The 16,602-nt window shown below is 43.1% G+C and overlaps 1 protein-coding gene across 1 annotated transcript; it reads left to right on the plus strand.

Moving 5' to 3' along the window:
- Nucleotides 1-64: 64 nt before the first annotated feature.
- LOC124266719 (replication factor C subunit 5-like) lies at nucleotides 65-16,297 on the plus strand (the record flags this gene model as incomplete). The annotated part of the gene is made up of 10 exons (XM_046701513.1): nucleotides 65-416; nucleotides 1,101-1,329; nucleotides 8,409-8,488; nucleotides 8,715-8,874; nucleotides 10,307-10,388; nucleotides 12,251-12,380; nucleotides 13,714-13,791; nucleotides 15,401-15,455; nucleotides 15,819-16,058; nucleotides 16,191-16,297. Coding segments are annotated over 9 exons (1,266 nt in total), but the record flags the coding sequence as incomplete, so codon positions are not given.
- Between the last annotated feature and the right edge of the window lie 305 nt (nucleotides 16,298-16,602).

A 16,602-nucleotide genomic window follows, 5' to 3' on the forward strand; every position in this document is an offset into this window, starting at 1 on the left:
CAAGGTGGACCGTCTTAACCAATTTCAAGTATCTGTTGATCTCTTGGAATTGCAAAAAATTCAGCTCAAGATTCTGTTCGGCATCGCGAACCGCATAATTACCCCCTTCCAACCCAGACCTCCGGGACTGTATGAAAGGCAACCGGCGCCTTCTCAAGCCTGCGTGGCAGAGGCAGGAGGCCATTTAGGTGAGTTCCATCACGTCGCCCTATCGACCCGACCACGGGAACTGGACATAGACAGTCCAAACAGTGACTCACGGAAGTCAGAGCTCCGGATTGGTTCTGCGGATCCGGTGGTTCCAGTGTTCGATTCCCCTGTAGGAGGGAGGTTAGGTCTGTTTGCTCCCAACTGGGAGGTTCTGGGAGATCCTTTTGTCACAATGACTCTCATTCCGCGACTGTCGACTGCCTGTGGTGGGGGATCCACCCTCACCACTCAACCCTTGCAGCAAATATATCCTCTGGATCGGGCTGCAGTCCTTTCGACTACAATCCAAACTCTACTGGAGAAACATGCAATAGAACACCTAGATCAGGTGTGCATAACTCCAGGTTTTACTCCCGATTTTTCTGGTGCCAAAGAAAAACTCCAGCAAGTTGCGTCTCATCTTCAATATGAAGACATTCAGCGCTCGATTCCTGCAACAACCACCTCATTTTTCGCATGGTATCGGTCAGTCTTCTCCGCTCAATTCTGAAGAAAGGGATTTCCTCATATCCCTAGATCTTCAAGGCATACCTGCACATTCGATTCACCCAGATCATCGGAAATATCTCAGGTTCACCGCCGGGGGCCATCACTACCAATGGAGCGTCCTTCCATTTGGAATCTCTCTGACCCGTGGCTTTTACTTCGGGTGACCAAACCCATCAGCAGTTTCCTACATTCTCGGGAGTGACTTTGAAAGCTATATCGGCGATTGTATTCAGGCACAACAGGATCAAGCGTTCTTCAAATCCATCGGAGTTCACCATCAGGCTGCTCAAACAGTTAGGGTGGCTCCTCAATTCTGAGAAGTCGGAGTTAACACCGACTCGCAGACTTCAGTTCATAGGAGCAATCTTGACACAGAACAAGCCAAGTTGTTTGTTCCCCAGGACAGGTGGACCAAAATTCAGCGTCTGGTTCCGCTAGCCTTGGATCACCCCAGAACTCGCCAGTGGCAGGAGTTGCTGGCGTCTTAACGTCAGCTCAGGCTCTGACTTACAGAGGTCAACTGCAGCAGCCCACTTCAGTTATTTCTCGCCCTCATCTTCAAACCAACAACCCTCAGGTGTTGATTCGGTTACCAGGGAACTCACGTCCAATTCTCGTTGGTGGCTCAGCGTACAGAATGTTTCGCCCGGCGTCTCTTTGGTGCCATTCAGTCCAACCCATCAGTTGTTTGTGGGCCCTCTCTAGAAGGTTAGAAGCCCACTTCCTTCAGCATCAAGTGGCAGGGCAGTGGTCGTCCGAAGACAAGTCACTCCACATAAACATTCTGGAGTTCAAGGCAGTATTACTGGCGATTCAGCACTGGCGGCTCTACTCAAGATGTCTCACCTGCTGATACAGTCCGACAACTTCGGCGGTAGTGTGGTACATCAATCACCTAGGGTCGCCGGGCTCAGCAGCACTCCTACAGTGGGCGTTTCGTTTCTATCTTCTGATAGATTCTCTCAACATCGTCGCAAGAGCCAGGCACATTCCCGGAACAAAGAGCGTGATTGCCCGGCGGCTCTGTCTCGTTCCAGTCGCCCGTCGTCATTAAGCCCACAGAGTGGCAACTCCTGCCCAAGATTTTTCGGACGATAATTTACCCGATCTCGGCCGAGTGTCGATCTGTTTGCCACTCGGTTCAACTCCCAACTGCGAGATTAAGTATCTCCAATTCCAGATCCACTAGCTTGGGATCGCGGCGCCCTGGCCATTCCTTGGGAAGGCCTCAAGCGGCTTATCGTTTCCACCTCGGCTCTACTTCACAAGGTCATTCAGAAAATTCTGTTAACCAACAAAGTACAACTACTTTTGGTAGCGCCATTTTGGCCAGCGAGAAGTTGGTTCGTCGGCCTAAAAGTCTAGTCAGTCGAAGCAGCATTCCTCTTCCGATCTTGGGACTGACCTACTAGTTCATCCGCTTTCGGGCGTGTATCCACGAGTCACCACAGGCGTTCAATCTTCGCGTATGGCACATTTGCAGAAATCACTAATAGCCAAAGGTTATTCTCACAGAGTGGCCTCAGCTATCACTGCAGCTCATCGTGCGTCTACCCGTTCTTTGTATGGCGATAAGTGGAAGAAATTTGAATGTTATTGTCGGGTCAGAGGATCGCTTCCCCTACTACTGCTTAAGCCCCAGGTTGTTGCGGAATATTTACAACATTTGCGGGCTACAAAGGAAACTCAAAGGGTTCCACTTTAGCCACCTACTTGGCGGCTCTTAATTCGGTCCTAGCGCGACTTCTGAAGTGCGAAGGTTTCGGACGGTACGGAACTGCAGTACCGCCGTTCTTTTAAGCTAGCCGACCAATCCAGGAAATTTAGATCCACCAGCTTGGGACTTATCCGTGGTCCTGCACCACTTAGTGTCGAGCATTATGAACCCTTACAGGACAAGGAGTTTGAACAAGTTTCATTCAAGACCTTTTTCTTATTGCCTTGGCCACAGCGGCGTACGTATATCAGAACTGCATGCTCTAGATATCAACCGTGTCCGTTTTGAACAGAGTAGACATGGCAAGGTATTGTTGGGATTAGCTGGGATTTTATTGCAAAAAACAGTTGCGGGTCAACCTGATCGTCTTTTACAATCCCGCCTTTGTCTACCATATTGGGTCCAGCAGATGTTGAAGATCTGTCTCTTTGTCCAGTCAGAGCGCCGCATTTACCTTAAAGCATCGCCAAAAGCGCGCCGTCTGCGTAAGAGGCTATTTATACCCTTGTCTCACGGCTTCCAAAGGCGGAAGTTTCTCGCACAACACTCTCATATTGGCTCTGAGGCTACAATACTCTGAGCCTACACTTTTGCGGTTTGCCACCACCTCGACGCAGTCAACCCTCATGAAACCAGGGCTTTGGCTTCTACTATGGCGTTGCATAGCAACTGCTCGTTAACTGCCATAATGGAGGGTGTTTTTGGCGATCTGACCGCGGTATTTTCGTCTCATTACCTCAGAGATGTGTCGGTGGCGGATATTCAAGGCCTTCATCAGTTTGGACCACTTTCGTCCTTGCCCAGCAGTTATCAGCGGCACAACATACATGAATAATGAACTTTCTTGTGCTCCGATGCTATATGGATCCCACTGTGCAGTTGATCCCAAAGTTAAGCGATCGTTTCTGCTTGTGTACAATCTGAATAAATCTGAAAAACTTTTTCTGATTTCGTCTTTATTTCTTCGAGTTTAGATTTTCTCCTCTCATTTGTTTGAGACTACAGAAATTAAGCCACCTCACTTACTGTCCTCTGCTCCGCGCGGAGTAATTAAGTCAGTGAAGTGAGTCCTTCGAAGTGTTACGCCGTGGCGTTCATGCTCCTAAGTGCCTATACACATCTATGTGATCTTATTGTGGTAAGTAATGGAAGTCATAAGATGATGTTGTGGTACTGAGCGTTAAAATTGTGAGTTTTACCGATTCAATTTCTCTTTCACCCTCCTCGGGGCCGGTGTCTGTGGGGGTTGTTTGAAGCAGGGGCTGGCCGATACTAGTCGTTTGACTTTTATTACGGGGGTACCTTGGAAATCGTGGCGATGCGACTGATTACACTCGTTAAGCTCGTCCTTTCACTTTGTGAAGGTAGTGACTGAACACCACATTGCTTTCGGGGGAATCGGTCCCTGGGAGCAATTGTGCTTAATAAGTCAATGGGTTCGACCTAACCCTGCATGCGTAGTAACTTGGTAGTTATTGCCCTACCTTGCAGTTGCTTCCCTCACGGTTGTTTGGAAGTAACACTAGCTGTTATCGCTTGAATTCGGGTAATCTATGACCCACCTTCCTACCGTGGGATAAGTGCAAGTCGTGAGATAGGATAAGTTTAAAATTTGAAAATTTTAACTATAAATTGTATATTTATATACTTATCCTATCTCGCAGCGATAAAAAATCCCCTCCTACCTCCCACTACATAGATTACCACCGTTCGGTTTGTCCTTTTATGGCTCCAAGATCGAGAATGAGTATGTGAGGTGATCCGTGGGTGAGGACTGCGCATGCCTCGTGCTGTCATGGACTAGTGAGCCGCGACTGAGACAGGAAGGCATGCACAGCCGCGGGGGAGAGAGGGGCAAAGGTAGGTCTTGAGCAAAGTTTTAATTCGTTTCCACTCATGGTGAGATGAAGAGAGAGAGGTGCAAGTCGTGAGATAGGATAAGTATATAAATATACAATTTATAGTTAAAATTTTCAATGATAGTTTGTGTGAAGATGTGGCCATTTGAGGTCACACAGGTTTCTTTCTTGATCAGCCAGTCAGCATCATGGGCTTATGTATTGGCTCATGTATTGGCTTATTGTCCAACGTGCTGTTTTCAGCCGCAGTCCCAATTCTTGTTAGCGATAGCTCATGAATTGTAGTACTTATTGTCTTCAAATTTGGTGACAGATTACATTGGGGATTCACGCAGACACCAGTCGATTTGTGTGACTTTACCTTATTTTCAAGGTCAGCATGACTCTTTGACTACTTTTCAAACTCTAGTTAACGTGATATGTCATGCACTGTTGGACCCAATGTCTTCAAATTTGGTGACAGCCCACATTGGGGGATTACGCAGACACCAGTTGATTAGGGTGACCTTTCCTTATCTTCAAGGTCACCATGCCACCTTGACCACTTTTCAAACTTATGTAAACGCGATATCTCATAAAATGTTGCACCCAATTTTAGCCTCCGAACTGAAGAGTATATTGCCATTTCTTACAAATTTAATGTCAGGAAGTAACATAACAGATATCAGGGTAGGGTAGGGTATTAGAGGATGGGCTACCAGAGTAGAAAATTTGAACCCGTCCCAGCCCTAGTACACAGTGATACTGACAGTGGATGTGTGCATCTGTATATATACATTCAAATCTACTATATTCCTGGAATATCTTCTGAGTTAGGAGAAGATTCTGAGAAAAGACCATGACTACAAACTACATCACACAAAAGATAATCTTCTATGTGACCAAAAGATAAACACTAGTAAATATGTTATAATATTTCATTCTTCTTTAGCAGTGGGGAACATTGCCATGTTAGTGGCAAACACTTGTTATCCCCCGCCGTGCGTTTAGCGCGAAGCGGGGGATATAGTATTAGGCTCCATCCGTCCGTCCGTCCGTCCGTCCGTATGTACGTACGAATTGGAATATCTTAAGAACCGTTCACTAGATTCTTTTCATATTTAGTACCTAGGTTCATCACAGTATAAGAAAGGTCCAAGTCAGGTTTGGTGACCTTGACGTTAATTTCAAGGTCACAAGGGGACTTTAACGTTTTACCTGCATGTTCAGCTATCTCAAGAACCGTTCACTGGATTTTCTTCATAGTCAATACAAAGCTTCATCTAGGGAAGGCGCAGGGCCCAGTCGATTTTGGTGACCTTCACTTAATTTTCAAGGTCACAAAGACACTTTGAAGATTTAAGCATGTAAACCTGCATGTTAAGCTATCTCCAGAACCGTTCACTGCATTTTCTTCATATTCAATACAAAGCTTTATCTAGGGAAGGCGCAGGGCCCAGTCGATTTTGGTGACCTTCACTTAATTTTCAAGGTCACAGAGACACTTTGAAGATTTGAGCATGTTCACCTGAATTGTCAGCAAGATATTTCAAAAACAGTTCACTGGATCTTCTTCAAAGGCTTTCAAGACTTCCCTTGAATGTTTTTCAAAAAGCAATTTCTTTAGTACTATTTTTGCATATTTCATACACTATGACATTCATGTCAGAGTCAGTCTTGAAAATATGTGTGTTTGAACACCTAAAGAGCAAGACATCAAGAGAGGTTGACTGGTCATGTTTTGTTGACATTTAACTTAAACTTTCATTACTTTATAAGTTTGATTTGATAAGTTGCGGCGGGGGATTATGTCACCTTAGTGACAATGCTTGTTAATAATGGTATGAATGTGGAAAGCAAGATCTGCAATAGAATTGATATTCAGCAACCCATGCTTGTCATAAGAGGCAACAAACAGGATCAGGTGGTCAGGCTCACTGACTTGGTTGACTCATGTCATCGGTTCCCTATTGTGTAGGTCAGTGCTCATGAAGAAGAATAATGACAATTATTATGGATATACAACTTGTGTATGCTTGACGACATTAGAATCTATGTCGCCGAAACGTCGCCTCCACAGAATAAAAGAAGTTGTATATCCATAATAATTGTCATTATTCTTCATCAACTCATCTTCTAAAATGCCCTTCAAAGAAATGCTCATGAGGTTGATCACTGGATTGTCCGGTCCAGACTCGATTATATACAGACGTCTGCCACGTAGGTGGAATATTGCAGAGTGATGCATGATGCAACAAACAAAGGAAGGCATTCAGATCGGAATATCTTATATTTTGTATCTCAAACACAAACAAAGAACATTGTATCACTAATCTCCCTGCCAGTGACTGCCTCCGTGGTGTAGTGGTTAGAGCGTCCGCCCGGAGAGTGGAAGGTCGCTGGTTCGATCCTCGACCACGTCATACCAAAAGACGTTAAAATATGGTACTTGTTGGTCCCTGCCTGGCGCTCGGCAATAATGGGTACAACAAGGACTGGTCTGCTCGGAATCAGTTTAATGTGTCTGAGTGGGGTATTCATGCTTCACAGCCGCATGGTATCTCAGTGGGCTAGCAGCCGCACATACACATACACACGCATGCACATCGTCATATGAGCGAAATATTCTCAAGCATGACGATAAACCCAATTTCACCTCACCTCACCTCTGCCAGTGAAGGTGGGTAGTATTTTAGTCATTAGACAGTTTGTTACTGTCTGTAATCTGAAAATGTAGGACAAATGACTTTGAATCATTGTACAATGCCATTTAGAAAGTGGTCAGATGTAACGTATGTTATATTTGGGATTACACTTTCTTAGTAAAGTACAGATTCTTGTACTTTTGGCCGTGGGAGCAGTGCCAATTAACACTTCTCAGAGGGGTACACAAGTCCTTAGTCTAGACACCAGTTGTCCTACTTCTATTTAAGTGGAAGTCATGGTGGCTAAGTGGGTTGGGCGGCTGACTTTGTGTGCTGGCGATTAGGTGCCTGACTTAGGGAGTGAGTTCGAATCCCGGATGGGATCATCCCAACAAAAGTACTAGAATCTGCACTTTACTAAGAAAGTGTAATCCCAAATATAACATATGTTATCTGCTAAAATACCTGCAAAAACATATTGAAGGTAATTCTTTTAAGTACATAAGTCAACAATAACATCCTCACATATCTACTTTACTCAGAAGGAGTAGTCCCATTTATGACAAATGTTACATTAGACTACTTTCTAAATGCCATTGTGTATGTGTAGCCTTTGGAGCCATGCCAATTATACTCTTGTCAGAGGTGAGGTGAAAGTGGGTTTAACGTCATGCTTGAGAATATTTCGCTCATATGACGACGTGCATGCGTGTGTATGTGTATGTGTATGTGTATGTGCGGCTGCTTGTACTAGCCCAGACTGAAGCTGGTTTTATAGTGCCAGCCCACTGAGATACCATGCCGCAGTGAAGCATGAATACCCCACTCAGACACATTATACTGACTCCGAGCCGACCAGTCCTTGTTGTACCCATTAATGCCGAGCGCCAGGCAGGGACCAACAAGTACCTTATTTTAACGTCTTTTGGTGTGACGTGGTTGGGGATCGAACCCGCGACCTTCCGCTCTACGGGCGGACGCTCTAACCACTACACCACGGAGGCGGCCTCTTGTCGGAGGAGTACCCAGAGTCTGTGATCAGACATCCAAGTTATCCGCAGCAGCTTAGATCGTTGCTTTGTGTGCTGGTGATTGACTTCCTGACTCTGAGAGTGTGGGTTCGAATCATGAATGGGACTCACCCATTCTGAATTTCTCAATGTACTAGAATCTGTACTTTACTGAGAAAGTAGTCCCAAATGTAGATAGATGGCCTATGAGGTTACTAGTTAGATCTGATTGTCAGACTGTGTGACATGGTTGATGTAATTTGATCCTACAGATGTAACAGAGGTGTGTGAAACCAAACATACCAATCACTGGTTTAACCCTACTTGTTTGTTTGCAGGCTAGTTTGATATAACCCCAAACCAGAACAAACCAAACATATGTATACATTTTATGTCTTTGCTTTATATTTGTGAGGCAGTTTATGACAGATCTTTGGATTCGTCAGAGTCTACTGCCCTGAAAAGTCGTTTTACCCCCAATGATGTGATTTGTTATTATTTTCAGGTCTGGCTTTAAGATAGTCATTCTGGATGAAGCTGATGCTATGACTCGGGATGCTCAGAATGCTCTCAGGAGAGGTAGGTCACCATGGCAACTCAGTAGCATCAAGGAGGAGGATGTCTCTAATTATTCAAAACTTGCATCTGTGTGACCCGAATATGTGAAATGCAACTTTTGTATACATTGCAAACTGCACCAGTTTTGGGTCTTTTATTCATTGATGTAATATTAACACAAATGTAGATGAGATTTGTTTTCTTGTATTCACGGAGGTGAGCTTCAGTACCTTGTGTTTTGTTACAGTGATTGAGAAGTTCACAGAGAACACCCGATTCTGCATCATCTGCAACTATCTGTCCAAGATCATCCCAGCCCTGCAGTCTCGATGTACCCGCTTTCGATTCGGTCCGCTGTCCACACATCAGATGGTGCCGCGACTGGAACATGTCATAGCACAGGAGGGGTAAGCTGGTAGGACAAAACATCTCAACAGTAAGCTGGTAGTACAAAACATCTCAACAGTCAGCTGGTAGTACAAAACATCTCAACAGAAAGCTGGTAGTACAAAACATCTCAACAGTAAGCTGGTAGTACATCTCAACAGTAAGCTGGTAGTACAAAACATCTCAACAGTAAGCTGGTAGTACAAAACATCTCAACAGTAAGCTGGTAGTACAAAACATCTCAACAGTAACTGGTAGTACATCTCAACAGTAAGCTGGTAGTACAAAACATCTCAACAGTAAGCTGGTAGTACAAAACATCTCAACAGTAAGCTGGTAGTACAAAACATCTCAACAGTAAGCTGGTAGTACAAAACATCTCAACAGTAAGCGGGTAGTACAAAACATCTCAACAGTAAGCGGGTAGTACAAAACATCTCAACAGTCAGCTGGTAGTACAAAACATCTCAACAGTAAGCTGGTAGTACAAAACATCTCAACAGTAAGCTGGTAGTACAGAATACTCAACAGTAAGCTGGTAGTACAAAACATCTCAACAGGCAGCTGGTGGTACAAAACATCTCAACAGTAAGCTGGTAGTACAAAACATCCCAACAGTAAGCTGGTAGTACAAAACATATCTCACTAGTAAGGTGGTAGAACAAAACATCTCAATAGGAGTGTGGTAGTACAAGCATATCTCAATAGTAAGGTGGTAGTACAAGCATATCTCAATAGTAAGGTGGTAGTAATAGCATATCTCAATACTAAGATGGTGGTACAAGGTTTATCTGAATATTAAGGCGGTAGTACAAGGTATCGCTCAAAAGTATGGTGGTAGTACATGGCATATCTCAAGAGTAAGGTGGTAGTTCAAGCATATCTAAGTAGTAAGGTGGTAGTAATAGCATATCTCAATACTAAAATGTAAAGCGGTAGAACACGGTATCGGCTCAAAGTATTATGGTAGTACAAGGTATGGCTTAATAGTATGGTGGTAGTTCATGGCATATCTCAAGAGTAAGGTGGTAGTTCAAACATATCTCAATAGTAAGGTTGCAATACAATTCCTTCCTTAATAGTGTGGTAGAAGTACAAGGCTTATCTCACATGGTAGTACAATACTATATGTGACAATACTCATGTCTGACTGTTCAGAACCCTCAGTTGTGAGGGTCACTATCACGTAATGAAGCAGCAGCACGATTGCATCAGCAGGTGCTGTGGCTCATGCCAAGGGAGACTGCTAATCACTAACTGTTAGTTCTTAGCTATAACCACAAGTTCATGCCCAGCCCCTGCCATAAATTTGGGGATCATTATTTATTGTTAAGAATATTTCTGGACCTCAGTGAAGTGAATGTCATATTTCCATGTCAGTTGTTTCTGATGTGCACTACAAAAACTTGACTTTATTTCAAATAATTATCACCTTTTTTTCGCTTCTTACAGGATTAATGTGACAGAAGATGGGATGAAGGCTGTGGTTACCCTGGCAACTGGAGACATGAGGAAGTCTCTCAACATCCTACAGGTGAGTCATACCAGAACACCCCTTGGCTCTGCCAATGCAAAATATTAACTTCAATGCGGTCTTTGGTCATTTTCAAAATGTGTGCGTGCCTGCGTACGTGCGAGCTTGCGCGCGAGAGAACATACCCACCCACTCACCCACCCACCCACTCACCCAGCCCTTTTGGATCTGCTAAGAGTGGCTGTCAGTTACTATTTGACATCACCAGTTGAGAAAAGAATTACTACCCCATGCACCATCCTACACGCCTATTCAACCCCTCTAATTCTATGTACGAAAAACTTGCCTTATATGTGTCGGTATACAGTAATTATATCTCTGCCCCTCCTTATAAGCAATTTTGGTGTTGACTCTTGGCTATACAGTTGTTGGCTGTCCATGGTATTTTTCTGAGAAATCCAGATCTGCAACATGCCGCACTAAGAACCTAATGATAATGTACATTAATTGTCATGTCTTGAAACTACACCATAATGTGCTTCCTGAAACACTTGCCTCCAAATGGACGTACTTATATGTTCGCCCCTTGCAACACTGTCTCAGTGTTGAGTGATTGAGATGTTACACCTTTTTAGCTACAGTGTAAGATCTTCACCATTTCAGTTTCCAATTCAGTGCTTGTATTTGACGCTCATTGTTGCAGGAAGTGAAACTTGTTCCATTTGTAGTTAGATTACTACCCAGTTTCCTAACTCATGTTAATAAGGTCAGGACTTGTGTCCTTTGTAGGGGGATTTGTATTTCACTTAAACAATCAACACAGATGAAGACGTTTGAAGTTTCAACTCTGGCATTGCATTGTTATCCCCCTGGCATGTAATGCGGGGGGATATAGTCGTCGCCTCGTCCGTCTGTCCGTCCGTTCGTCCGTCCGTAATCATTTTGTTTCCGGGGCAAAACTCAAAGACCGTTCGATATTTTTCAACAAAAATTGGTAGATATGTCAAACATAACCTAAGGTGGTGCCTTTTGCTATTTACAGATTATTGTCATTTTTATTTTTCTCTGTTTCCATGGAAACGTTTTGGACTTAGTCTTAAAGAGGGGTGGGCTTTGTTTCCGGAGCATAACTCAAAAACAGTTAAATATTTCTCAACAAGACTTAGTAGATATATCAAACAGAACCTTAAGTGGTGCCTTTTGCTATTTGCAGATTTTTGTCATTTTTATTTTTCCCGGTTTCCATCGAAACAAGTTGAACTTAATCTCAATAGGGAGGGGTGACCTTCGTTTCCGGAACACAACTTGAAAACTGTTCAATATTTTTCTTCAAGACTTGGTAGATATATCAAACATAAGCTAAAGTGGTGCCTTTTGCTATTTACAGATTTATGGCATTTTAATTTTTCTTGGTTTCCATGGAAACGTTTTGGACTTAGTCTCAAAAAGTAGGGATTGCTTTCGTTTCCGGAGCACAACTCAAAAACCGTATAATATTTTTCAACAAAACTTGGTAGATACATCAAACAGATCCTAAAGTTGTGCCTTTTGCTATGTAGGAATTTTATGAAAATGAAGTAGTTTCCTGTTTCCATGTCAACAGGTTTGATCATTCATTGTGGTGTGTTTGTTTCGACTACATCTCTAAAACAGATAGGTATTTGTTGACTGTCAGATAGTTTGTTCTTTCAAATATGTGGGGGCCAGGGGGATATGTCATCTTCTGATGACTCTTGTTAAAATTTGACCTTAAATAAATTCCCACTTTTAATCATTAATTGTTTGATAAATAATTTTCAGTTTGCCTGGCCAGGTCACATGGAGTTCTTGATAAATGTCTAAACTTGTGACTTATCACGGAACACCAGCTGACACACTTCACAGGGTTCTGGTAGTCATAGTGACACGTTGTGTTGTTTCAGAGTGCGTCCATGGCCTACGAGGAAGTAAATGAAGACAACGTGTACACCTGCGTGGGGCATCCTCTCAGGAGGGACATCGAGAACATCGTCAACTGGGTCCTCAACGAAAACTTCACAGCGGCGTACAACAGTATCCTTGAGTGTGTTAACTGTGATCTGAGAAACTGATACTGATTATTTATTCTGGGGTGTATTAACTACCGACCCATGACCTTCAGTATGGACTAGTTACAGCTATGACTCACAGCTCGTCTGGCTTTTTGTGATTAAATTTATATCTGACACAGCTGAGGTATAACAAAGAGATGTTTAAAATGTGTCCTGCTCATAATACTGCCTGGCGCTAGGCATCACTGCATGCACATCTCCCTGAATACACAATAACTGTAACATTACGCCTAGATTCACCTTAGATCTCCTCAACACACCTGTTGATGTCGACTCCATCGTCTTGACACCGAATGATTATTCACATACACAGAGTTGTTTCTGTGATGCAGCACCCTGATGCTAATTGTACACCTTGAAGAGGTACCTGAAGCATTGATTGTACAGGACCATGTCTGTGGACTGCCTCCGTGGTGTAGTGGTTAGAGCTTCCGCCCAGAGAGCGGAAGGTCACGGGTTCGATATCTGTCCATGTAATACCAATAGATGTTAAAATATGGTACTTGTTGGTTCCTACCTGGTGCTCGGCATTAAAAGGTACAAGGACTGGTCGGCTTGGAGTAGGTAAAATGTGTCTGAGAGGGGTATTCATTAGAGTTGTGACGATATATCGTAGTATCGATAGTCGTGATACTTTTTCTGACAATAAATATATCGATACTTTTTTCCGTATCGTGATATGTGTCGTTGACCTTAAAATTGTGACTTTTCACCAGAAATTGACGGTTATGTCAAACTTTGCACTGTTTCTTGTTATCAAAATGGGCGGTGGGGTAGCCTAATGGTTAAAGCGTTGGCTCGTCACGCCGAAGACCCGAGTTCGCATCCCCACATGGGTACAATGTGTGAAGCCCATTTCTGGTGTCTCCCGCCGTGATGTTGCTGGAATATTGCTAAAAGCGGCGTAAAACCAAACTCAGTCAGTCAGTCAGTCAGTGTTATCAAAATACACTTTTTAAAGAAAATAACTAAAGATAGCATATCGTGATATGCATCGTATCGAATCGTATCGTTCCATGATATCGCGATACGTAAAACCAAACTCAGTCAGTCAGTTCTCAAGTAAGATGTTAAACCCCATTTCACCTCTCCTCATATGTCTCTCTTTGTTGTTTAACACCATACTCTTCAATACTCAACTATATGGCGGCGGTCTGTAAATAATCCAGCCTGGACCAGACAATCCAGTGATCAACATCATGAGCATCAATCTACTCAATTGGGATACAGTGACATTTAGTTACCATCGTGATGTATGTTTGGTCAACTTCAGTTATCTCCCTTACCTATGTGAGACATCAGCCACCTGAAGGTGGCCAAAGGCCTGGCTCTCCAGGACATCCTGACCGAGGTCCACCAGTACGTCCATCTAGGTAGGTCAACACTTGATTGTCATATTGGATTCACAAGAGGAGACCGCCTCCGTGGTGTAGTGGTTAGAGCGTCCACCCGTTCGTTCCCGGACCGCGTCATACCAAAAGACGTTAAAATATGGTACTTGTTGGTCCTGCCTGGCGCTCGGCATTAATGGGTACAACAAGGACTGGTCGGCTCGGAGTCAGTATAATGTGTCTGAGTGGGGTATTCATGCTTCACTGCGGCATGGTATCTCAGTGGGCTAGAACTATAAAACCAGCTTAAGTCTGGGCTAGTACAAGCAGCCGCATATACACATACACATGCATGCACGTCGTCATATGAGCGAAATATTCTCAAGCACGACGTTAAACCCAATTCCACCACCACCACCACAAGAGGAAGGTTTTACACTGGATATAGCAATATTCCAGCAATATCTTGTTGGGGGACAGAAACAGAAGTTAGCTTCACACATTGCACTCTTGTACAGAACTGAACCAGGGTCTTTGGCCTGACAAGCAAATGCTTTAACCACTATAATTTGGCTTGAAATGCATGTGGACCCGGTTTTTTTTTCAAAGGTAGGCATCCAAAGTTAGATTCTTTTGACATCAGGGTCATCAGCATAGCTGACCTACATTGACGAACTTTGACCTTTATGACCCAACACTACCGCTGTTACAGGTCATTGGCTCCCTCCCTCTGCAAGCCTGCGTTCAGCTGTTGTTTTTGTTGACAGTTACATAGACAGATTCTTTAATACAAAAGCATAAAATCGGTGATTTACAATGTGATTAGGTTGTCTGACAAAACCTCCACTTGCACAGTTTGAGATCGATTGGGTCATTGGATGAAGAGATATTTACAAAAAAACGGGTCCACATGCATTTCATGCCAAACTATAGGCTACCCCACTATTCCAGTTGATGAAAATCAGAATATCAATATTGCTTTGGCTGTATAGGTTATCAGTTTGACTATGGTCACAGAGATATACTTACTTTGGCCATACAGATTCCCAAAGATTATGAAAATTATGTCTGGCTGTACAAATTGTCAGTTGTATCATACTAGGAATTATCAAAATAATTTTACATGTAAACAAAGTTACTTTGGCCCAAAACATTATCAAAATTGCTTTTGTCCAACAGATTATCAAAATAACTTTCGGCAGACAGAATATAAAGTTACTGTAGGCCATATGAATTATCAAAGTTACTGTAGGCCATTTGAATTATCAAAGTTACTTTAGGTCATCTGTTATCAAAGTTACTTTAGGTCATCTATTATCAAAGTTACTTTTGTCTGTATTGATCATCAAAGTTACTTTGGGCCATATGAACAATCAAAGGTACTTTGGGCCATGCAAATAATTAAAGTTACTTGAGGCCATGTGAATTATTAAAGTTCGACTGTAGGCCATAGGAACATTTTGAAAGTTCCTTTAAGGCCATACAAATAAATGCAGTTATTTTGCGCTATAAGAATGATCAAAATTACTTCAGGCCTTGTGAATGATCAAACTTACGTTATGCCATCTTAATAATTGAAGTTACTAAGGTCACATGAATTATCCAATTTACTAATTGACAGTTGCTACATTGTTCCTCTCTGCCTCAACAGTTGACCTGCCAATCCATGTGCGAGTCTATCTGCTGGAGAAACTGGCTGACATAGAGTAAGTGTACCTTCAATACCATAGGGGCCAGAACTGACGGAGTGGGTAAAACATCATCATCAGCAGCAGCAGCGCTGTGGGGAAGGGCTGATAATGTACAGTCCTGATTCGTTGTGAGTTTGTTTCAGAGATTATTAATTCCGACATGCTGGTCTGACTGAATATATAAGCCTTGATGCAGAGTGATTTCAAAGTTCACCTGTAGTGTGGAGAGGCCTCGAGATTCTCACTTGGAGTGGTATTATATCACAGTAAAAGATATGATTTAACTGAAACAGACCAGTGGCTATGGGATCTTTACTGAAATATCAGCTTCCATTCCTGGGGAATGTGACTGGTCACAACATCTTGCTTATATTTCAGGTATCGCCTGGCATCAGGAACCAGTGAGAAGATCCAGCTGAGCTCCATGATTGCTGCATTCCAGACTGCACGAGACCTGCTGGTCAGCGAGGCCAAGTGACCACCTTGGATACTGTGGGACAAGTGACACAAACTTTGACACTGTGGGAGGTGGTTAGCGTGGCCCTGTGACACAGACTTTCATACTCACGGAGGTCTTTTTATCTAGGTCTCGTGATACAGCCTTTGACCCCATGGGAGGTTGTTAGCAATGTAAAGTGATACAGCCTTTGACCCCATGGGAGGTTGTTAGCAATGCAAAGTGATACAGCCTTTGACACCATGGGAGGTTGTTAGCAATGCAAAGTGATACAGCCTTTGACCCCATGGGAGGTTGTTAGCAATGCAAAGTGATACAGCCTTTGACACTATGGGAGATGGTTAACAAGGCCAAAGCTACCTTTGTATAAATTGTATATATAAATCAGAATGTCATCTTGCATTGTGTTCATGTTTTCATTGAGGCCATGTAGGGTGATGGGTGTTGATTATATTCTGTCTTCACGAAGGGCCTGGATAACCTAACCAGGGCTTGAGACACTGGGGCATTCGAACAAGGTGTTAAACTCATTCCTATTGTACACTGGAGTGAAATGTCATAGACATATGAGAACATCTTTATTTCATTACACTTTAGAAAAAAGTTAGGACCACGTGATTTTGACTGATTACTGTGTTATTACATTTCCTGCGCACACTTTTGAAATTCATTAAATTCTAGGTAATCCCCAAAGTTGCAAACTGA

The sequence above is a fragment of the Haliotis rubra genome, unplaced genomic scaffold (assembly GCF_003918875.1).
Source record: "Haliotis rubra isolate DU_JTF1 unplaced genomic scaffold, ASM391887v1 Scf1275, whole genome shotgun sequence".
Taxonomy (NCBI): domain Eukaryota; kingdom Metazoa; phylum Mollusca; class Gastropoda; order Lepetellida; family Haliotidae; genus Haliotis; species Haliotis rubra.